This window comes from Tachypleus tridentatus, chromosome 7, assembly GCF_004210375.1.
Source record: "Tachypleus tridentatus isolate NWPU-2018 chromosome 7, ASM421037v1, whole genome shotgun sequence".
Lineage (NCBI taxonomy): Eukaryota > Metazoa > Arthropoda > Merostomata > Xiphosura > Limulidae > Tachypleus > Tachypleus tridentatus.
The window spans coordinates 190,340,382-190,365,335 of record NC_134831.1 but is presented as its reverse complement, the minus strand read 5'-3'; the positions used below and the strand labels follow the sequence as shown (position 1 = coordinate 190,365,335).

At 34.9% G+C, this 24,954-nt stretch overlaps 1 protein-coding gene across 13 annotated transcripts in view; it reads left to right on the top strand.

Moving 5' to 3' along the window:
- LOC143257537 (uncharacterized) overlaps window positions 1-24,954 on the top strand; it is a 148,410-nt gene that overhangs the window by 48,349 nt on the left and 75,107 nt on the right. For 7 of the 13 annotated variants that reach the window (XM_076516339.1, XM_076516338.1, XM_076516341.1 and 4 more), the window contains exons 2-3: window positions 17,571-17,660; window positions 21,286-21,429. In XM_076516339.1, coding sequence (XP_076372454.1) covers window positions 17,571-17,660; window positions 21,286-21,429 — 234 coding nt within the window. Of the gene's footprint in view, window positions 1-2,344; window positions 2,386-12,012; window positions 12,449-17,570; window positions 17,661-21,285; window positions 21,430-24,954 lie in introns of those variants that run through there. The other 6 variants (XM_076516337.1, XM_076516336.1, XM_076516334.1 and 3 more) reach the window with 2 other exon arrangements.

Genomic DNA, 24,954 nt, shown 5'->3' with positions numbered 1-24,954 from the left:
CGAATGATGTCAATAAATTAACAAGTAGTCTGATGCTGGAGGAAAGAGAATAGAAATATCAAGTGAAGCGAGAGCAAAAATATGTGGAAGAATCAAATTGATTTGTTAACTGGAAGACGTTTGGGGAGATTATTGGAGAAAAGAGAACGTGCGCCTCAAATTTATTTGTTAACTATAAGACTTTTGAGGAGATTATTGGAGAAAAGAGAACGTGGGCCTCAAATTGATTTGTTAACTAGAAGACGTTTGAGGAGATTATTGGAGAAAAGAGAACGTGCGCCAAGGTCAATCTCAAATTCTCCAAGCATCAAACAGTTGTAGAAACAATGTTAAAAATCATATTATTTACAGTGTTAAAAATAATCATAATTGAAAAAAAGAGTTGTTCACAATAATTATTAAGGTATAAGATAAAAATGGTTGCTACCGGGCGGTTGCTTCCTTGTGGTAATTAGTAACAACACAATGTTGCCTCACATCTTCACACTTGCAGATGTGTAGAATTGTCTTGCGATGGGAGGTAGTAGAGCCTTGTGTAATTAGATAAAATGATAAAAGATATTAAATTTTCCCAGTTATTAACAAGCACCAAGTTAACAGTTCTTTTGGTGGGATAGTATATTGACAACGTAATTTCGTATAGCTAGACTACCATCATGACTATATTATTCTTACCTTCCGGGTATTAACAATTTATTTCGGACCCGGACTGATTTAAAAGCTATATGGTTGTACTACATTTTTGCTGATGTACTTCTGGTGGCTATGCATGTCTGTTTGTTTACAAGCAGTATCGTAGCAAAATAAAATAAAACTCTTAAGTTCTCAATAGTTTATAGTTCGTTTTGTTTATTTTCACGTTTGTTTTGACCTTCCTTGAAATTTACCACGAACAGCGTTTGCAAGCAGATTGTATTTTTATAATTAACTGACAATTATAAGTAGTTTCCAGAAATGTAATTTAATTAAGCAGTCCAGTTGTAAGCTTTTTTCGGTTTTATTGATACATATTGTTATATTATTTTCTTTATTGTGTCGTAACTTGACACTGGATCTATCAATAAAAAAAACGTTTTTTTTAAATTCTAGGAAATAGGTTTAGAACTTTTCTGCTTTCCGAAACTTGGATCTAAAGCCATTAATTAGCTGTAATAACTGTCGTTCTTAGAAATTAAGTACACTGTAAAGAAGTAGGCTAACTTATACATGAAAACTATAAAAATAACTCGCAAGCTAATAAACCCTATCCTATAAAATCAACAGGCGAGAAGTATTTAGTCGTAAGCCAGTACAAAACAACAACAACAGAGACCTGTAGTTATTTTAAGATATTGAATCATCAAGTGGGTATTGTCTTATAATATTTAATTATATTTCAGAATCAGGTTCAGGTAGCTTAGAATGTTTAGATTGATCTTATAAACTCATATACTTATCCCAAAATGTTAAAATAACGTTTATTAGTGTAAAAAATTATAATAATAATAATGAAACAAATTATTAAGACAAATGATGCATGTCGTTCCTTACTCGAAGTATGTATCTTGTAGGCAGAAATCACCAACTGTTATGTCTGTCAGCTGTGAAAAAGGGTGGGCTACAATAACGCGAACGTGGCAGTTTTTGGATTAATATCAAAAGTTTGTCGATAGTTGGACTTACCTTTTGAAATGAAAGAATTAAGAACACGAAAGATTAGGTATACGCTACAAGATTTGAGAAGTTAATGTGACGTGGCTTCACCACATACATAATATTGTGAAAACAAAACGGATTAGTTAAACCAGTTATAAAAATAATCAGTATTTTTAGCTGCTAAAGATATGAATTTGTATTTCAAGAAAAAAAAAAGGCAAGTAACGAATTCTATGGAGTAGTTGAGTGGAACTGTTGAGAATCTCCAGAACGGTTAGAGTGCTAATGTTCGTGTCCCGTTGCCGCAAATTGTGTTTCACACTGTGGGTCCGTCGTAACAGTGACGTTAAAATCCAATTATTCCATTAAGTATAGTATAAGTAGGCGGTGAGTGATGTTAACTTGCTGCCTTCTGTCTAATCTATCGTTTCAAAATTATGAATTATTGATTAACGCGTGCGTTTGGATTCTGAATCCTCGTGGTTTTGTTTTCGTTTGTTTTTTTTTCATTTAGTAACCTTTATTTGAAGAAACATATAGCATTCACCAGCTTTAAATATATATCTACATGGGCTATTATTTTCAATTTACTTTTTTTTTTTTTTAAATCAGAGCAAACAACTGTCAAAACAACAGTATGTTTGCTTGTTCAAGGGTAGTGGTGGGAGGAACAGAACTGTCAGATTTTCTAAGTGTTAAGCGTTAGTTAAACACGAGGTTACAGACTTCATGTGGTGTTTTCTTGTAGCAGTAAGTACCTTCCAACTTTTCTTTTCTAGCTAACATTTTTCACGAACTTCTGTATGCTCTAACGTTTTCTCAAACAAGCCTTCTTTTTGAAAACCAGTGACTCATTCTTTGAGAATGGTAATTGTTTTTGTTTCGACGTTTTTATCTGGTGAGGCACCAGTGCTTCCTGTTTACTGATAGCTCTACGTCGAAAGCCTGTCACGAATCTAGTAAATCTTTCTTCTTATTTAGTCATCGTACAAAACTAGTCAATCTAGGGCGATTACACATACGCTGTCAGACCTACATACATGTTGTTGTTTTTTTATGTTGACATTGTTTCCCCAAGTTTGTGGCAGACTTAAATAAGTTTCATTTTTTTAATACAGTTAATCACGTATTAATCTACAAATTTATATAATGCTAACGTTTAACACCGAACAAAAAATCAAAGAATTACGTAGTATTAACTGGCATATATAATACATCGGTTCCTTCATGAACGTAATGATTTATGTTAGGAATAAATATTGCTATAATTAAGAAAGTGATATATTTATGATGAAGGCAAGCCACGGTTGTTAGTTAGATTAATTATTCATCGTGTCCTTCCTCTATCCCTCGTGGCGAAGAGGTAAAACTTGAACTAAAATTATCTGTAGATCCGGTAATGGGCTAAATATGGAAACCCAGTCTACAGTTTTATGCTTTAATACAAACAAATTGTCAAAACTAAATCCGTACATTCGCTTGTGGTATAGACACGCTTGTCCTTCAACATAAGTAGAACACTTCTGCCTAAACGTTGACTGTGGACTCGCCTCGAAATCTTATTACGGTTGAAACTAAACGCTTAATTTCTGCATGGCTCTTTGTGTTTCTTGACTGGAAACAACTTTCTGATAGATCAAAGTGCAGGCAACTACCAGTAAGAGGCGTAACCCACTCCTGTCGTTGTATCGCACATTCATTAGTCTACCATAGTTCAGCAATGTTCTCAACACATGCCCTTTGTTGTGGTGTTGCACATTTAGTAATATACCTTAGTTCAGTGCTGTTCTCAACCCATGTCCATCGTTGTGTCACACTTTTAGAAATCTACCATAGTTCAGTAAGATTGAACCCATATCGTGAAAAACTATTATTTTATTAAGTATTTTACATCAAACAAGGTCTTTCAACATTAACATAGAGGATCCGATTGTACAATACAGACTAACAAGTTAAATTAAACAGTAGACAACTTTCTCAACATTTCACAACTCAACCAGCGTATTAATAGGTTGTTAGCAAGTCACGCAGAGCGTGTAGTTCACGGACTACGTACATCCAGTTTCCTATTAAAACCGTGACGAAGAGGTTTTTATTATATTTGTTCAATAATCCAATAAAACCGTTTTCGTTTGAAGGCTTATCATGTTGTTTTTTTTAACAATTACTGTTGCTTCATATAATTTTTTCATGCTGGTTTATCCATAATCCTTGGCATATGTTGGCTTAAGTCGTAATGTTTCGATTGTTTGATTTTTATCTCCTTTCTTCTTCTTTGGTTTATTTCTGCAGTGATTTTTGCTTGCTCATTTTTTCTTCCATAATTTCTGCAGTGAGTGTGGCTTTTGACATAATTTATTCGCTCAGTTTTTCTTAGACATAATTTATCTCGCATGTTAGGCCAAGTGTGGCTTAGTACTTAGACATAATTTATCTCGCATGTTAGGCCAAGTGTGGCTTAGTACTTAGACGTCCAGACTATGAATTCGAGGGTTCATATTCCGGTGCTGTAAAAATTAGTTCCGCGTTTTGAGGCAGTGGGTGCATTGTAAGAGTGATTTAACGATCATATCTACTATCCGATTAGATAGCACTTGTAAGTATTGCTGTGCACAAACATCTGTATCCAAGTCTGCCGTGCTAGCTGATTCTAAAGTTCTTTCCATTTGTTGGCCTTTTCATAACTTTTACTACTTTATGTTAATCACTTCTGTGCACTTCTACTCTTCATCTATATTGAGGTTAATTGATAAAATTGTCTTTGTGTGTCATCTTTGTATTTAATGTGAACGTGTTAACTTTAGTTCTGAATAACCTTTTGGGTTCATTACATAATTTTGCAATTTGAATTGCCACTAATGGCTTAGTTGTGAGTCTGTAGGCTTGTAACGCTAAAATTCGTGGTGAGCAGAGCAAAAATAGACCACTGTATAGCTTTGTGGTTAACCATAATCAAGTAAACGTTAAGCTTCAAATGTTCTCTTCACCAAGGGTGTGGTCGATTACACATTGCTAAGACAAACAAAAACTGTCCATCACATTCAGTCTTAAATAAAAACACGCACAAGTAGTATCATTTGTTTTTATTAAATCTAAGTGAACGATATATTTCGACTTAATATCTACTTAGAAAATAAATACTTATTGTTATGTTTAATCTACTACAGGGCTTACAAGTAGTAAATAGAAACGTGAATAAAAGTACGTTCATGGATAATTGTGACATATGTGTTCTACAGTAAGGAGTAACCGTTTAAAATGTGTCGTCAATAGTTCATTGTGACACGGGTGTTCTCACAATGAGTAACCTTTGTAGGATATCCTCAATGGGTAAGTTTAACGTAGTTATTAAAAACTAAGGAGTAACTTTTTAAATGCGCCTCGTTCATGGTGAATTGTGATGTGTGGTGGTGTAGTTGAGTACATTTCTCATTTTCGAAGTTGGATGATGTGTTATCTTTTCGGTTTACTTCAAGTAGTTAGTGTTGATGTTATGGGATGATGAAAAATCCTGTTTGCCAGTTTAACTTTAGGAACTGAATGCAATGTTCGTGTAAATCTTAAACATTTAGTATTGGAAAACTGTTCAGATAGATGACGGTTATTAACAACCTAAAATTATAACGCTTGTTTCTACTATCTTAAATAGTAAATAAACCTTTTACTTATGCCACCCTTGTGACCTTTAAGAACATGAGTGAATACAAAAGAAGTGGATTTAGATGGAGGCCGTAATCCAAAAGGTACATCTTTTTACGGAACATTTTAATCTTACATATTACTGATAGTGAAATAAATGGACTTGTAATATTACTAATTACTGAAAACAGAATAGTTCCACTTGTTACAAAGAAAAAAGTTGATCCAGGCAGTGGCTTACTTTTAAGTGGGAGCACTATAAAATACAACGGTTTCTATGTATTACTGGAGATCAACTTGCTGTAGAGAAAACAGTTCATCTGTGTGCTATTCCAAGCTTAGAACTACTGAAACTTTTATGATCAGTTTATTACTGGGAGAACACCTTAACCACAGGTGCTAATCGAAGCACTAGAAACGCCTGTACTTCCAGCTATTTGATATATACATTTACATGATTGAAAATCATATATGATGTGATTTGTTCAGATTATTTAAGCAATATTTCGTGGCACTTATTTGTATTTAGACATGAATACGTATGAATCACTCTTGTGATGTCTCTTGAAAATAAGCATCTCAATGGTAGTTAATTATCTCTAGCAACTATTCGTTTACAAAGGAACAGTTTTTTCATACGTTTACATATGGCTACTTCTTTGCGAACAACTTACTTTGATATGCATGTTGACAGTAATAAAGATTCTGGACTTTGAGATTTAAATTCCGTGTTTCTCATCTGTACTTTAGAGTCGGTGTGTTATAAGAGCAATGGTCAAATTTCACTATTTTATATGAAAACAAAGATTTGGCGGCGGGTATTTTTGACTAAATGCCTTCCTTCTAGCCTATTAATTCAACACTAGGAATGGTTGGCACAAGTAGCCCTCTCGTATCTTTGTGCGAAATCCGACAAACAAATATTCTAAGTTTACATTACTTAACTTGGAAAAGGAAATACTATACTTTCATTTCTAAGTATCTATTCTGTAACACAATCTCTCGTATTCCTGACAAGCAAGACATTAATTTATTCATAGGCTTGAACAGAAGTACACAAGTGAACAAAAAAAAAAGAAATACTGAAACGCACCATAGCCGTTTATAATTTGACAAATCTCTAATAAGGATTTTTTATTTGTTTTTTTAAGTTCGCGGAAAACTACACGAGGGCTATCTGCGCTAGCCGCCCCTAATTTAGCAACGTAAGACTAGAGGAAAGGCAGCTGGTCACCAACACCCACCGCCAACTCTTGGGCTACTCTTTTACCAACGAATAGTGGGATTGACCGTTCATGGGAAACTCCGACTTAGAATATTTAGTGAAACATAATTATTGATTTTTACCATTATTTTACTGAAAAATAAATAGGTTAATTAAACAAAAGCTAAAAGTCGAATTCGTTGTATGGGTGAGAACCACTAAAAGGAGTTATTAAAAAGAGAATAAACTAGAGATAAAAAAGGTTTAATCTTTGCCTGAAGTACACCTTTGTGATTTATTAGTTTCTTAGTAGGCTTATCAGATCGTATTTCTAGCCACTAGACGACCATTTAGGGTTAAATTTTTTTTTTTTAGTTGCTAATTTTCATTAAGGACTACTGTGGCTACAGCAACTCACAGTTGAAAGTACACATTCTGGTTCTGTTTGTTTTGCCAACTGAGGCCTAGAACTTTCTACAAACTACGAGACGCTATGATGTAAAAATACTCACTTAAGGAATCAAGAAAAATAGAGAAGGTTCGAGTAATGTGCATCAGTTTACGACAGTTGAACTATACATACACACAACGTAAGACTTGTCGAGTTACGTATAGAAATTTGTAATAATTATCGCCCTTAAAATAATCAACTTTCACCATTCTTGTTATATTACTAAATAATCATTAACTATCACTGAGTGAACTAATTAATAACTGTCACACTAATCAATCTTGGAGATCCAACAATAAGCCCCTCTTCAAGAAAAAAATATTTTTACACAATATACAACAAATGTTTTCAGTTCACACACTTTTACTCTTAACCAACATTTGCAGTTCCCTTGCCAATTTCTGTTCACATAGGTCCTCTGCTAGGGCTTGACAGGATCCCTTATCTTCGTCTTCGTCTCGTGTTGCCTGAGGTATGTCTTTCCTGATCTTTTTTCTTCTGCTTGCAAGTCAGTTCTTGACTTACGTTAACGTCCTCTTACGTTTCATCTCCACTCAGTCTCTTCTAACTTCTGTTTTTTTTTCTAAATTGTAAAATAAAACCTCATAAATTTTAATCAGGATGTAAAATCAGTTTGTTACCGGCTGAATGATGGAGTTTACATATCTTATTTTTTAATGATAGCTAACAACCCTAAAGGGTGAGCACTAGACAGTATTAAAAAGATTTTTGTATTGAAATATATTTATAGACAGAAACCACTGAAGTTTCCCTATCTCTTCTTATATTGTCGCAATATATGACATGACATTCTGAAACATTTCTTAAGGACCAGTTACACGAAACAAATCAAAACTTCAGTTTTCACTTAACTATGGTTTTCAAACGTAATATTTGCGGAATATGCTAGAATGAATCAATTTAATTCGCTTATCGTGAACTGTCGATAAAATATTCATTTCCAGACCAGATAGAAGATTCAGTATTGTTTGTAAGCTTGTAAAAAAACTTTTATACACAATTTTTTTTGGTGATAACTATTAATAATAACCCTTATTATAAGTTTATTATTGTTTGCATGTTAAAATAGAAATAAAATTGTATGTATGTCTTGTTGAAAAATATCATAAATTTGATACACATTGATATTCAATTCACTTCTGAATTAAAATTTCCGGCTATGTGATATTGTAATACGTAACAGCAGAGATCGCGCCACTAACTCAGCATTGCATGCCCCCTATAGTCCACTCATTATTTTCTGTAGGAGTCTTAATTCTTTTCGCATCTGTGACTAAATATTACTCTATTACTATATGCATGTAACGCATGCAAAATGCGATAGATTTTCTGTACCGCAATAAGACCTTCGCTAGGACAACGATAATCTATGGATTTATAATGCATAATTAGGGGTTCGATTCCTCTCAGTTGAGACAGCAGCTAGCAATGTGGCTTTGGTATAAGAAACACATCTTAGTAATTACTGAAATGTATTTTGTACATCTAAATATGAAACTGTAATAAATCCAAGCTGACTTTTAGCCAGGCACCGAAAACATAATTAATTACAATGGTTAATAGTTTATATAGGATCAGTATAAAATGTATTTCGCTTAGGTTTGAAAACAACAACAAAAAAAACTAACAGATTGGAATTTTATCTCTTACTTGTATTTTAAAGTAAATTCCCGGATTTAGAACCTCCTACCTTCATTTGAATACAGATTTAGAGATATTTCACTGTTTTGTTTAAAATCACAGTCATGGATATAGTTTATTTAGGTTTGTTGTGCTTTATCTCGAGATTCTACGCTACTAGTTTTAGGTATCGAGCTTGCTAAAAAGTATAAGTTTTATGAGATGCGTTTGGATTGAAGAATATTATTATTGGCTTGCACTTGGTGACATTTATATTAGCAAAAATAAAACACACCTGTATATTACCACACATTTAAAAGGCTTTATTTCACTGATGTTATCCGCAGCTTAGGTCAAGATTCGCTAAACACAAGGGTGCATGAACTGAAAATGATTGCATGTGATTTCATCAGGCGTTTTCACAATAATTAGTCAGTCTTGTCTAGGCCCGGCATGGCCAAGTGATTTAATTTGTTCAACTTGTAATCTGAGGATCGCGGGTTCAAATCCCTGTCGCATCAAACATGCTCGCCCTTTCAGCCTTGAGGGCGTTATAATGTGTCGGTCAGTCCCACTATTCGTTAGTAAAAGAGTAGCCCAAGAGTTGGCGGTGGGTGGTGATAACTAGCTCTAGTCTTACAATGCTAAATTAGGTAAGGTAAGCACAGATATCCCTCGTGTAGCTTTGCGCGAAATTCCAAACAAACCAAACCTATCTAACTTTGACAAGGTCGTTAGCCTCTTTCAATTAAAAAATAACGGGAAATGTCAGCAGAACTTTTGGTCAGAATGAAAGCAGCTGTGCTTGCGTGTTGGTAGCGAATACTTTTGTTACAGTAGCCGAGGCTATAATTTCCTGGTGTCTCACTGTTTGCCTTTGATTATTTTTTATATCAAGGTTACGGATGCTGAGCTAAATATTGTAGGTGTCATCTACCTCTTCGGTGTATAGATATCATTTCTACCGTTTCAGTAAATCCAAGACAAGGGAATCCATTCTAGCGTCACGTTACGACATGTGTATGATTTTCTGTACGTAACAGAAATATAAATATAAACGATATGCTAAGATGTTTATAAATTAACTTTCCGATCAGGGTTTACTAGAGCTGAAAAAGAGAGATAATAATTGTAAGTAAATAATTAAATCATATGGTTTTTAACAAGGAAATATTCATACTTTTCTTTTACTCATGTTTTTATATTGTTAACGTTTGTGGATATTATTTTGATGCTCGGTGCATCTAGCTATTGAAATGCTTAATTAACTAGTCGCTATTAAAACGTGAAAACCATGACATGTTTTGTAGCTGGACGCCGTGTTGTATATTGTTTGCGTAAAGAGTCCTTATTTTATTTCAGTATTTCACTGGAGGTATTTGTAACCTATTTCCAAATAACGAACTTGAAAGTCCTTCAACAATGACATACCAACATTCTTATACCAAAAATAATTTCAAACAATTTTACGTATTCAAAACCAGTGGCGGATTTAAGGTTGTGTGGGCCGAGGGGATAATAAATTTTGTGGGCTCTGTATTCCATACAAGTTTTACAGAGAATAAAATTATCAGTGGGCCCCCATTAAAATCATGGGTCTTGTGGTTGAACCCCTACCTAAATACACCACTGTTCACAACATCAACTATAATTTTGATATAGAGCTTCTGTTAGTAAAAACATGAACGGTAAGATTATTAGCATTACGTTGGACACTACGTCAAAGTACACATTCCACATTCTGTAACATGGTTAATATTATTTTTCCTTTATTCTCTTTTTATATCTATGACTCCGGCCAACTTGCACGTGACTGTATAGTTCCATGTCTCCAACTAAATTTCTGAGCGTAATGTTTAATAGGACACACCTGTGATTTCAAGTAGTATAACTGTGGATAAAGTCTGATGAAAGTTCTCACTTCGCTGAGCCAAGTAAAATTCCAAGTTTTGTGCTTGACTGGTTACGTACGCATTAATATGTCCATATAGCCAGCCGCTGTCACGTATTGTATACGTTTGAGGACCCAAGTAAAATCGTGAGATACTTCTGTTTCCATCTTAGAGTGTATGCAGAAAGTTTACTATACTATGTAAAATGAACCATTAACTACAGTCTAAAACCTCATTTATAATATGTACAACATTGGCCTTAAAGTTCTCCATAGGGAAGGCTTTTATCTTAGTATTTCTTAAAAAAAATGGACAGAAAATTATAAATCACGAGGTTCCTCAACATGAATAATTTTCAGTCTTCATCTCTATTTCTGAAATAATATGTCAGAATATTGATTTTCCATTAGCAGTATCATTTTGGTTTTTCATAGTATTTCTATCGACCTTCTTTACGTACTGTTTAATTTTATTTAGCGTACAGATGATTTTACAAAAGTCCAAGTGAAAAGTGGTGTGTGTCTTTTCACGCATATCATTGAAAAGTTATTGTTTCTGATTCGTCAAAGTTATAGTTATTTAAGCTGTATCTATTGTCTAAATTTATCGTTCATTCCGTTTGCGTATAGCATTATCTTATTTATTGTATTTAGACACACTTTACATTTCACCTTGTGTTTACTGCCCAGAAATTGCTGAATTTACTTTACTTGTTGCTATAACAAACTGTTAACAACTTACTTTATATACAGTGTTCGTAAACTTGTAACAGTGTTTACCTTGTATTTAGGTTTTAGAAATTAGTATCAATCTTAACTTGTATATAACGTTCAGAAACTGATAATATCTTACCTTGTGCCTTGTTTTCAGACAGAAGTATCTGTCTTACATTTCAGCCACTGGTAAAAAAATTAGAAACAGTTTTACCGTTTAGATGTAGTGTTTACAGGTTAGTAACACTCACTTGACACCTCTCGGTGTGGATTCCTGTACGTGGTGAGGGGACATCCCAGTGTAGATTCTGTTCTTTCAATCTACCTACTCTGGGATCTAAACATCCACCCACGTGTTTGCCGTGCGTGGCTATCAGTGAATTGGAGGACAGGATCCTAATGATTGAGAGGTCCAACCCTAACACACCACTTTGGCCTTGGATTCCTGTACACGGTCGGCCTTAGAATGGCCCCTCTTGGGTCAGTCGGCTGGTCCACTTGGGCTAGGGTCAACCAGTGTTGGACGTTCTTAACAGATGTTGTGGACATTGTATCTGATGCTGGTGTTTGGGTATAGTGCTAACGAAACCCTGGCGTTGCTGCAGTGTCCGTGATTGACACTGTAGTGCGTCCCCTCGTAGGGTTCCATGGTGGGTGGGGTCAGTGAGCACCGAAATTTCCCCTTTTTTATTATGGATACTCCAATTAAAAATATTAATAAAATAGTGAAAAAACAGTCTATAGGTAAACGACCACATCTTGAAGATTCTGAGCAGCAATCTTCATCATCTGACCACCTGTTGTACCTCATTTTCTTATATTGCATTCACTTTAAACAAACCTTTAGGGCAAATGTCTCCCTTTATCATTCAAAAGGGACTAGAAGGATTTGCTGGCTATTCAGAGTCAGTAAAGAAGCTTCGATCTGGTGACATATTGGTGGAAACATTCACATCTCGAGTGTATGTTTTAGGGCTGAAGGAAGCAGTTGAATACAACAAAGTCCTATCACACCTATTGATAACAAGAAGCAGTCTTCTTCACCTTCTCAAAAGCACTCTCCAGAAAACACCACATTCCCCTTCTCAGAAGTTAAATTGGTCAACATCCAGTCACTATTCTCCCAATCAGAGAACTTCCCCATACCAAAGGAGTCCAACAAGCCAACCCAGTCCTTCCATGCCTTCTTTTCTTGCACCTAGTGAAGCAGTGAAGAACAACACAGCCTCCAAAGCTGCTAGCATGCCACTTTTTACACAAGAAGACCATACTAGTAAGACATTTTATATGTGAAAATAAATTTAAAGTGCAGATAGTAAGGTATTAAACTTTGCTACTGTGGTTTCAAACTTATTATTAATTAACTTTTAAATCTAAATTGAAGTAAGTGATTGGAAGAAAGAGGTGCAGCGTTTGAAAACGATTCATAACATTACGTATCCTGAGGCTCGAAAATTGCTGTCGGACGTATGCTTCAGCACTTCGTTCCACAACTACAGTGGGAGTGCAGACAGATCTCTCTGTGCCTCCAAAAGAATCTTTCTCCAAACAAAAGTTTTGACCTTCATGGTTAAAAAGGTTGATGAATCAACTTCAACAACTATTTCTGTCCTTTCATACATTCCAACAAACCCCAAGATCCATATCCTTTGGTTCCAGGTACAGACATTTCTTCGGATACATTTTCTCTCCCCCCCCCAGATGCAAAACAATTATTGGTTCACGTCCTCTATCACTGGAATCCCCTTCCAACAGCAAAGACCTGCCCAATCAATCCAGGACAGGATCTACGAAGGTCGATAGACCTCCCTCAAATAAGAACAGTAAGGAAAAATGGCCACCCTGATACAATGGAACTGTCGAGGCTTATGTTCTAATCTGGACGACATCAAAACACTGATTGCTTCCTACCATCCTGTATGTCTTTCCTCACAGGAAACATTTCTGAAACCATGCCGATACACTTACCTTTTGGCGGTTTTCTTTGTACAGAAATGACAGGCTGTGTGATGGACAAGTGCATGGAGGGGAAGCACTGTTGGTTGATCAGCATGTCCCCATGCTGTCTTTGCCACTCGACATACCCTTGGAGACTGTAGCCATCCGTGTTTCCTTGGGTCATACCATCACTGTTTGTTCTCTTTACTTGCCAGTTGGAGAGTCATATGATCAATCAGACCTTTATGGTCTCATTGAACAGTTGCTCTCTCCCTTTTTCATCCTGAGGAACTTTAATGGACATCATCCCCACTCGGGAAGTGCTGATATTGATAGGCAGGGTCGCTCTGTAGAGCATATGCTCTCTAATCACAACCTTTCTCTATTCAATACTGGTTCTTCTACTTATTTCTATGCATCTAGTCAGTTCTTTACTGCTATTGATCTCTCAGTTTGCTCCCCTTCATTATTCTCCCATTTCTCATGGAGGGTTGACAATAATTCACGAGGCAGTGATCATTTTCCTATAATTTCGAGAGAGACTGGCCATGGTCAATGCCACCCGACCTGCGTGCCCCGGTGGAAGCTGGATCAGGCAAACTGGCCCTCTTTTTACTGCTCTCACAAAACTTGATCCTACCATCATCTGTAAACCATCAATAGATGACTGTGTGGCAGCAGTCACTGACTGTATTCCTAAAACCTTGACACGTTTTCCACTATATCCTTATCTGTGGTGGAATCCTACCTGCCACATGGCATGGAAGGCTCAAAAACAGACCTGGGATACTTTCCATAGATATCCCACACTCTCGAACTACATCGCTTTCCAGTGGGCCTGTGCACATGCTCGGTGGGTAAGACGTCAAAGCCAGAAGGAATCTTGGATTAAGTTCACAATTGGTATATCTTCTACCAACAGTTCCACAGTCATATGGGAGAAAATTCGAAAGGTCAGTGGGCAATATAATTCTGTCCCCCTCTCGATCTTGCTCTCTGATGGCCAGGAAGTAGCTGTACCTGAAGCATTGCCAATATTCTAGGTGAAAGCTTTTGTCAAGTATATAGCACTTCTGCTTCTTCTTCCACCTTCTTAGCCATCAAGACTCAGGCAGAGCAATCACCTCTTTCCTTTCGAGCTGATTGTTTCTATGACTATAATCGTCTCTTTACACTGGTGGAACTCAAACTGGCCCTTCATTGGTCTGGCATTACATCAGTTGGATCTGATGATGATCAGTTGGATCTATGACATGCTGCGCCATCTATCTCCTGCTTCTCCTGCTATTCTTCTGATTGTTTTTAGCTGGATCTGATAGGAGAATATTTTCATGATGCCTGGCACCAGGCTATTGTTCAACCTTTCTCTAAGCCTGGGAAGGATCCCAAGATTCCATCAAACTACTGCCCAATTGTTTTGATGAGCTGTCTCTGTAAGACCTCAAGAGGTGATTAATGCTCGTCTTGTTTAGTTCCTTGAATCAAACAACCTCCTCTTGCCCACTCAGTGTGGGTTTCGACAACAGCGCTCTACCATGGACCACCTGATTCGAATTGCAACATCAATCAGAGAAGCCTTTCTCAAACGACATCTTGTATCAATATTCTTTGACATTAAGAAGGTTTATGATACAACATGGAGGTATGGCATTTTGCAAGACCTTCATATATATGGATTACATGGCCATTTGCCCATTTTTATAAAAACATTTTTAATGGGCAGGAGATTCCAAATTTGTGTGGGGGTGGGATACTTTCCTGTTCTTTTCTACAGGAACTTGGAGTCCCTCAGAACTGTGTTCTGAGTGTCATACTTTTCAGTATAAAAATTAATGCTCACTGAACTCTCACTGTTGCAAACGGGCTCTATGTCAATGACTTTCACATCTCATGTCAGTTGTTGAACATATATTGAGGTGTATTAAGCAGCATCTACAGACTGCCCTCAATCATTTACTGAAATGGACCACAGCAAACAGTTTTAACTTCTCTCTCTCTCTAAAACCATTTGCATGCACTTTTGCCACCAATGGGGTATTCACCTTGATCCTGAACTGCTATCGGTGAAGTTGTGCTGCCTATGGTCCCTGAGACAAAGTTCTTGGGGCTTATCTTTGACCGTATGCTGACCTTTATACCACACATCAAGCAGCTACAGGTCAAATGTACAAGAACACTGAACATCCTCCATGCCTTCTCTTCCACCACTTGGGGTGTGGATCGATGTTCTATGCTCAAGATATATATCATGCTCTTGTTTGATCAAAACTCGACTTTGGATCACGAGTGTATGGCTCTGCCAGACCCTCAGCCTTAAAGGTGATGAACCCTATTCATCATGAAGGACTTCGGCTCTGCACTGGGGATTTCTGCACTTCCCCAGTTCAGAGCTTATATGTAGAGTCTCATGAACCTTCTTTGCACCTCTGCCATTTACAACTGTCTTTACTGTATGCTTTGAAACTTCATTCTTTACCAAAGCATCCCACCTGGGGTTGTGTTTTCCATCCTTGGTGGGCCATACTTTTTCAGAACAGAGGGTCTGCCATTGCTCCTTTTGGCCTTTGTATCCAGGTGCAGTTGGATGAATTGGGTCTATCCTTGGATAACATTGCTGTATCCACTGGTCAGCCCATCCCACCATAGCTTCTTACAGTCCTCAATTGTGATCTATCTTTAAGTCATCTGAAAAAAGTAGACACTCCCAATTGGAAATGCTGTCTGCTATTTGCTTAACATCTTTCCAACTATCCTTCCATTCCTATTTATACAGATGGTTTGAAATCAGGTGACTCTGTAGGCTCTGCCATGGTTTGTTGTGGTTCGGTGGTTGCACACAGAATCCTGCATTCACTGCTGAGCTGTATGCCATTTCTCATGCACTGGATCACATAGAAGCTAAGCAGTACTGAAACTGCACTATTTATACTGACTCACTGGGTTCTCTACTGGCCCTGGAATCGCTTCACGTTGGTTCACACTCTGTTTTCACTGATATTCAAAACCGACTGGCCCATTTCTCTTTGGAGCTCAATGACACTGCAGCTAAGTCTATCTGCTCTTGCACTATCACCACTGTGCCTGTTCCATACATGGTCCTGTATTCAGAGTTTGGCTCCGTGCCAGCTGGCAGTTGACTTGGAGTGAGCAACACAAAAACAAGCTTTTCCAAATAAAACCCTATATTGGACTTTGGCCATCTTGCTTCTGTAAGGATTGGAAAGAAGAAGTTGTTCTAACTAGACTACTCATTGGTCACAGTTTTTAACTCATCATTTTCTTTTATTTGGAACTGATGCACCAGTGTGTTGTTTGTGTAACACTCAGATCATAATAAGCCACATTTTACTTTCTTGCCGTCATTTCGACTTTCAACGAAAGCACCATTTTAAACATGTTCTGTCCCAAGGTTTGTCCATAACATTAGACAATGTTATTGGTGATGGTGACATTGTTTTTAGTTTTTTAAAGGCCATTAAATTGGCTCCCTTTTAAAAATCACAGTCCATCTAGTTCAATTTGAAATTAGAAACTAGCCATAACATTAAATAATTAGAAACCAGGACTGGAAAGGCCAACTTCATGTGACTAACGCTGCTGTTTGAACTACCCGTTAGCCATCCTGGCAAGTTATTATATTTTTGCTACATGTCTTTTAAAACTTTTTTATTACTTTCCTTTTTGAAAATGGCCATAACATCCAATAACTCAGAACCAGGACTGGGAAGGCCAATTTCAGGTGACTGATGGTGGTTTTTGTATTTACCTGTTAGCTTTTCTGGTGAGTTATGATAATTACATTTATGCTACAGAAAGTCCTTTACAACTTGATATACTGTAGTTTTTCTCTTAACGTTGTAGACTAGATGTAAACATTGGTTTTATGCTATTTATGTGTTGTTTATTTTAAACCTTGTTTTGTTTTACCTTAATTTCCTTTTATGAATTTTACTAAATTTACTTTTAACTATTTACCAGATGTTTGGCACAGATAGCCTACTTCCTTTGTGCCATAAAACATTAAATCAACCAACCAACCAACTCACTTGGTATCTACTGTCTAGATATTGGTACCAGCCAGTCTTATATTGTATCTGTGGTGCCAAAACAAAACAAATTAACAATCGTACCTTTTATCTAGTGTTTAGAAGTTTAAAACATTTTATTGAGAATTTGCTTGTAGTTTTATCTTCTGTCTTCTGGTTTTTATTTATTAATTTATTTGCTATCTTTATGTCTAAAGAACTATAATTAACTCAAGTGTTGCAACTTAATTAGTTATAATTTTCTCCAACCATTTTCCTGGAACAAGAATTTTAATCTGCTACATGTGATTTGTTTTGAAAGAGATTGATAATTTATATAACTCAGGAAACACCCAACTTTTATTGTTTGAAAAAAAACATGTGTGCCCATATCAAACTTCAAACTGTTTTTTTTGGTTTTTTTTCTTGTAGGTGGAGACCAACGAACAACTGAAGATATGCCAATAATGGCCGATCTTGAAGTAAATATAGCAGTTCAACGGGCATCTCCAGAGAGACATGGTGAGTTTTTATGAAGTAATGATATCGGTAAATAACAATGGCAAAATCATTTGCTTCATGATATTTGAAGGACAGGTGCTATTAAACTGAGTTTTACTAACACCAAAGTACTTTTGGTCACATTAATCAACCAAAGATGAAAATTTAATAATTTTCTTTGAGCTTGTGAGGGAAAATTTGCACATTAGATAATGCCAACCAAATTTGAATTATAGTTCAGGAAACGGTAAAACAAGATTTCTTAATTAAAACTAGAAAAACTAAAGAAAAAAGAAAGAGTTTATTAGTACAGAAAACATCCTCCAATTACACTACACAACAATTTTTTTTAAAGTTTTTGCTGATTGTGACAGGTACCTGGTGGGTATGCACAAATATAGTTTTAGTTTTGCTTCATTACATAGGAACTCTGAGAAATAGGCAGTTAACTGTTTACCAGCAATAACGTATTTGATTGTGTTTATATTTCTAATACGTTATTAAGTTCAACATAATTAAAAGTGTTTTGCTCCTGATTTTCATTTGTATTCAATGTCCGGTGCATCATGTTGTAGCATCTACAGTAGTCAGCAAGCATTGACTGATTCCAGTTGCCCTGATATCGTTTTTCCATTGTAGCAATGTCCTGGTGAAACTGAAGATTTTGATGAAATGGTACATTATGGGCAAATTTGGATGTGATTTTCATGATCATCAGCCAAAAATCTATGAGGAACACCCAATAGTGTTCAAGAAGCAAAAACTGTTGTGCAGTGTTATCTTCAAGTACCAGACTTCAAAAAATAAAAATATATGTTGTGTAGCCATGTTCATGAAACTTTCTGGAGAATATTTATCTTTCAGTTGTAGTTTTATATTTATTGTATCATAAATTACTAATTTTCGAAGTATTCACCATTTAGAAAGATGCTATCCAATCAACTTTCACAATTTATCTTTCATGTATTTACGCTGAGATTTCTTGCCGAGCATGTCATTTGAATTGTGTTCTGATGATGTCGACATACTTCTCAGCAAATATATTCAACTTTGAAATATCTATTACTATATTATTTTCCAGTGATCAAAATGCTTATGGTTAGTTATTATCATAGTTTTATTTATACTATTAATTCATTCAGTGCCCCTTAGGCGGATGACGTATAACGATAAAAGTCGGTTTTAATACCCATGATAAACACAACACAGATAGGTCATAATTTAGCTTGGTGCTGAATATTAAACAGATGCATTCTCAATTATCAACAGGCAAGTTGTTTAAGATACTAAAAGTAAATATTAAGCCCAGTTTTGGTTACTGACGATAGATAGATTGGGCTTTGTAATTATTTTTAGCATCTTAAACAGTTTATTCATTGAATAATTCAGATGAACAATTTAGTAGCATAAATACTACATATGCTTCAAATGCTATATATAGTTTCACTGGCATGTGTACAATACAACTAAAACCCTTATACATATAAAATTTACCCCTAGAAGAAAAGTTGTTTCGTTTTCCCATTTGTCTTTGTTCAAGGCTAATGAAGGGATGAAATTCTTAGAAACTGATATAATCCTGTGACACTTGTTAAATCGTCTGATCGACTGGCTTTCATATGCCAGTTTCAACCACAAGCATGACATTTCTGTGAGAGTTCCAGAACATTTCACTTAATCTGTTCAGTATGCCACAGTATATGATGTTCCCTTGAAGATCACAGAAAACTAAGTATATTTATTACTATACTACAATGATGAGTCATTTATTCAAACTTCCATCTAATATCAGGTTAGGTCATAGTAGCTATATAGTGAAGATATAACATCTCATAGACTCTATCCTCCCAGTGGCACAGCAGTATGTCTGCAGACTCACACTGCCAGAAACTGGGTTTTGATACCCTTGTGGGTAGAGCACAGATATCCCATTGTGTAGGTTTATGCTTAATACCAAACAAACAAAACATAGATTCTAAAAGACGCCATAATGTTGCAGATTAGATGCAGTCATTTTGTTGAGAATTACGGTCTTCTGCTAGTTCCCCATTATTGGCAGGGAGTTATGGAAGCAAATGCAACAATAAAGTAAGTTCATTACAGAAAAATCATATTAAGATTGTGCTGTCCAAAGAGAAAAACTAAAATCGTTGAAATACACCTGAAACCGACTTCAGGCCATTCGAATGCGATGGATTGTAGCATTACAATCTTGGAAGATCTTTTATCCATCATGATGGTCCACAAAAACATTATTTCTAGAAGCTTGCATTTTCAGTGCAACAGAAGCAGATAGTTCTAAAATGTGTGACAATGATATCTTTGATGCCCAGGTTGTTAGGTGGTTCATGATCAGGTTTCAACTGTGATTGTATCACACAAAGTTGTGAAAATATATTTAGTTTGCATTGCATACATTTTTTAATTATATGAGTTTATGTCAGAGGTATATAATTCTGAAAATACTCTTGTATTGTTTTATAAGTAAATTTATATAACAATGTTGTGTGTCATAATGCCACTTGTTGAAACAATTGTTTATCTTAGTATACATTTAATTAAACAGAAAGTTTATCTTAGATTTGCATATATAATTTATATACAGAAAACAGAATTGCTATTTCCAGTTGAGGGGTATGCGACAAATTCATTGTATATTTCATCAGTTCTACTTATTTCAATTAGCTTAACTGAGTAGTAAGTATTGATAATTAATTTTGTATATGAAGTCTGAAAAATACTTTTTTTATGTCAGTGTTTTCTAAACTGTGGTGTTTGCCTTCCAAGGGGGCATGTACCGGTGTCTTGACAGCTCAAAAATAATGATATGACATAAGAAACAGAAGAGTTAGAGAAGAAAGTAATCTAACCAAACTATCACTTTGCTCTCAAAGTGTTTTTTTTTTAGCTCTCATATTTACTCACTCCTGACAAACTTTTTTATTTCAAAAGTTCTCCCACGAATGACCACACACTGAGGTAATATAAAGGCTAACTACATGCAGTATTTCATGTTGCTTATTTGTTAAACCCTGTTCAAAAATGCTTTTGATAATTGCTTTTCCTAAAAAGGCATTTATTATCATGTCCTTCCAACAGCTGGAGAGATCCTTGCAGATTAACCATATCATGATTATAAACAGGAATTATAAGGGTTCAGTCAGTCATTTGTCACACCACAATATTGGTTTATGTTGCATTGTGTATTAATAGCATATTATAAGTGTGTATGCAGATACTAATAGTTTCTGGTTGGTGTTTTTCTACCTTGTAACAGAATTCTCTTCTTCACATCCTTCTGCCTGCCAGTTCTCAATCTTGTTCTGTCCTTTTATTTTAACAATCCAAGATCTGACAACTTAAAAATTACTAATTGTCCTCCATAACACAAAAATAGAGAGACTACATTTACTTATTTAAAATATGTTATCAACTTACTGTACATGTACTTAATGTTTTAGTGAGCTATAAAAGAAGTCCATAACACTGTAAATTTGGCTTTGCTCTTGTGTATCTTTTGTTAAAGGTATGGATATCTGCCCTCTTAATATTTGTTTCTCATTTTTTTCAACAAGAGCCATAGCTGTTTATAATTTAGTAATGCTACTGTATGATTTAAACACAAGATTTATGATGTTTTATTCAGCTTCCTCAGGTTCATATTGGTTTGCACAAGCTGCAGATTCTCTTATGGAAAGAGAAAACATGGGAATATGGTCACAAGCAACAGATTTAGGTGGACAAGACAAGCTTAAACCTCATCCAACTAATGTAGTTGACTCACGGAGAGGTGAGTTAGAAACTTTCTTATTAGCAGGAAAACGTTTTGATTTTACAGTTTTGTACCAGGTACATCAATGTTTTGTTTAAACTTGAATTGTTTTTTTATCTGCATTAAAAAGGCAGAATCTTATTAGTTTATATCTAGCACCATTTTTAATTTAGATTTACAGAACATGGACATTTTTAACTAAAATATCCATTTTAGCAAATTTGTTTGCATCTGATCCTACTTGGTTGTCAGCAGAGACAATTTGTGTTTATAAGAATCAACATATCTGTGTCTTGATACTTCTTAGCAGTTGGTGAATGAGGCTGGACAGTTTCTGGATTCTTTATGTTCAATGTTTCTTGTAAACCTAGCAAAATACTCATGAATAACATTGTCAATGTACTTAAACTTGTCCAATCTAGAGTTTATCATATCAGTGACATATTCCTTACATGTGTATGTGAAATAGATCACTGTCATATTTACATTATTTACACAAATTAGTCGTGTTTTTTATGATTGTCTTGCTGCAGTTCCTGTTGTTGGACATGTTCTTTTTAATTATGTAAAGCAATTTATTTTTTTTATTTACTTGTTGAATTTCCTCTCTTGTCTGTTGGGTATACTCAAATTGGCTGACTAGCAATTAACTCAATAAACAATTTATGACACTATTACAGACTCACTGATTGACTAAATCATTAACTGGGTGACTAATTAACTGATAAACTAATTTACTAACTCTCTTGAGATTTTATATTCCATTTTATCCCAATAGTCTTTGGGAAGTTCAAGGTGTTACACATCATGCAAAACCATCCTCTAGCAAACAATATATAAAATCTGTAAATTAAATCACTAAAATGTGGTTTTATGGATTTTGAAGTTCTTTGAACAGTATTAATACACAAATCAAACAGTACACTAAACATAAATTATGTAATTAGTAATATAATCTCCCTTTACATTAACAATATTAATTTCCACATATCTAATGTTACAAGTATTGAATCAGTACTGAAATATGTGAAAGTACAATCTTAATTTTGATTAAGAAAGCAAAATCTCATTTATCTTGCTACAGTTGTGGAAGTGTTCATTCAACAGTATTCCTTTAGTGGCCTTTCTTTTTTGTGGCTTATACTACTAAGGTGGGATGACTCTTCTTCTTTATTATCATCACTGGAGACACTGGAAGCAATCTTGACAAGAACCGTGGACCCTTCAGCAATTTCAGCATTAATGACAAAACCTTCTTGGAAAATGTCTTGAAAAAATTTTTAATTCTCCATCAGGTCTTGGCAGTCTTCCATGTATTTAAGCAATTTTTCTATTGACATTCTTCCAATCAAGTTCATGATGGATGATCCTTGGTTTGGATCACTTATTCTTCTGAATTTCACACTGTTGCACTTCATATCTACTGTTTTCATTACTTTATGAATTTTTTTTATATTTTAAGTTTAATCTCTGGTGGTATAACTCTGTAGTATGTGGTGCTTTTCTGGTTGTATACTGTGAAGCTATTTAAAAAAGCAAATCTAACATCACATTAATGTTTTTTATTAAAATTAGTTTCTAATGTGCACTCTTCTTTGTTGCAATCACCCATACACCATGTTGTGAAGAAAACTTTCTCACAGTGAGGGTGACTTTCATTGTTCATTTTAATGAAATTCTATGTCCACTTGCTTGTTTGCATTAATCTATCTTTTTTCATTTCTGAAGGCAGTTTATGACCTTTTATTAATAAACCAGTTCTAACATTCTAACTCTAGAAAGTATAATAAAGTTTCATTCAGTAAGCTCATTGATTTATGGCCTGTTTTTTTAATAATACACTTTTACTGGAGAAGATAAGGTAGTCTTATACTCAAGGTATTGTCTCCATGTTTCACTATCAACAGTTGAATCTTCACAGTTTAGAAAGTAATTTCATGTTTTACACACACACATAACAGTTTCCTCTGCCATTCGTCAAGAACAATTTCTAACAATTTGTTCTTTGAATTTGCAGTTGGAGCACCTTCTATTCTGTGGTTTACTTCCTCAAACCTAAGTAAACAGTTCTCTAATTAAAGACTTTTGTCTGCAGTTCATGGCAATATACTTTGAAGTTACAATTGAAACATCTTTTACTCATATGGATTACTTCTTCCATTCTGAATTAACAGTTGGCTAATTATCATTTCAGCTATTTTAGGTATCCATCAAAGAGAGCTGATGTTTCTTCACTACATAGTTTCTGGATCATAATTTTGTTTTATATCTGCAATTATACCTGACTTAAGTACTATCAGTAACTGGACAACTTCAGTTAATGATGTACACCTACTTTGGATTAGCCTATTCCACATGTCCTCATCCACTATGGTATTTATAAATTTCTCACATTTATGGTAGTGCATCATTTCTTTTGAAGCATAAGTGTAAAATAATTGGATATAGCTTTCCACATCTTTTGCAAGTTTGACTAAAGTATCATTCTTCATCCATACTCTGTTACTACTCTTTGCTTCCTTATGGTGGGTCATTTCAGAATTGAATGTTTATTATTTGTTAAATCTCTCAGTTATTGCTTATTGTTTTAAACCTTGGCCATTTAAATATGCAGTGAAAAGAATAGCTTATTGTTTACCCCTTCATCCATTAATCCTAGAAAACATTTTGAATGTATCTTGCTATGCTTGTTAGATATACACTGTTTCAGTTAAAGGTTAAATGGGAGTCATGATTTAGATAGCAATAAAGGATGAATGTTAACTTTAGAATTCTTAGAAGTTATGATTTATTACAGGTTTGCTAACATAACTGTTTATGATTCAGTTGTTGTGAATGAATGTCACATTACTTGAATCTTCAAAATTTAAATGTGTATTATTACATCGTAACTTCTTGTAGTTTGTTTAAAGTACTAAACATCGTTTGAGCAATATATGTATGAGTGTGTGTATGTATACGTATACTTACTTCCTCTAACTTGACCAAATTAGTGTAAGTAAGTCAGCAAAAGTAAAAGTGAAGTTAGACTGCATGTGAGTTTATTAGTAACAGCCAAATTATAAAGTGAAAGTATCACAGCTTGTGTTGTAATAACAGAGATGAAGAATAATAATTTGTCTTGTCAAAAGGTGTTCTAAAGTAACTGAAGCTGCCTGTATGGACTTTGACAAAAGGAGAAAATTATTTAAAGCTCTGGATACAATTATGGTAACCAAAAGTTATAGTAGTGATTTTAAAGTGAGTATCACAGCCTTGTATTGTAATAACAGAGTAGAGAAGAATAAGTTGTCTTGTCAAAGGGTGTTCTAAAGTAATTGAACCCATCTGTTTGTAGACTTTGACAAAAGAGGGATAATTATTCAAAGCTCTGGATACAACTGTGATAACCAATAGTGTATTGATTTTTTATATAAACATTTAATTTGTTTTCAATATGTTATTTTAAAAAAGTGTTATTTTGTGCTGCCCAGTTATTATTGATATTTATCACCAACAAATCAATGTGAAGAATCCTGCACATAACCATACACATGAAAAAAA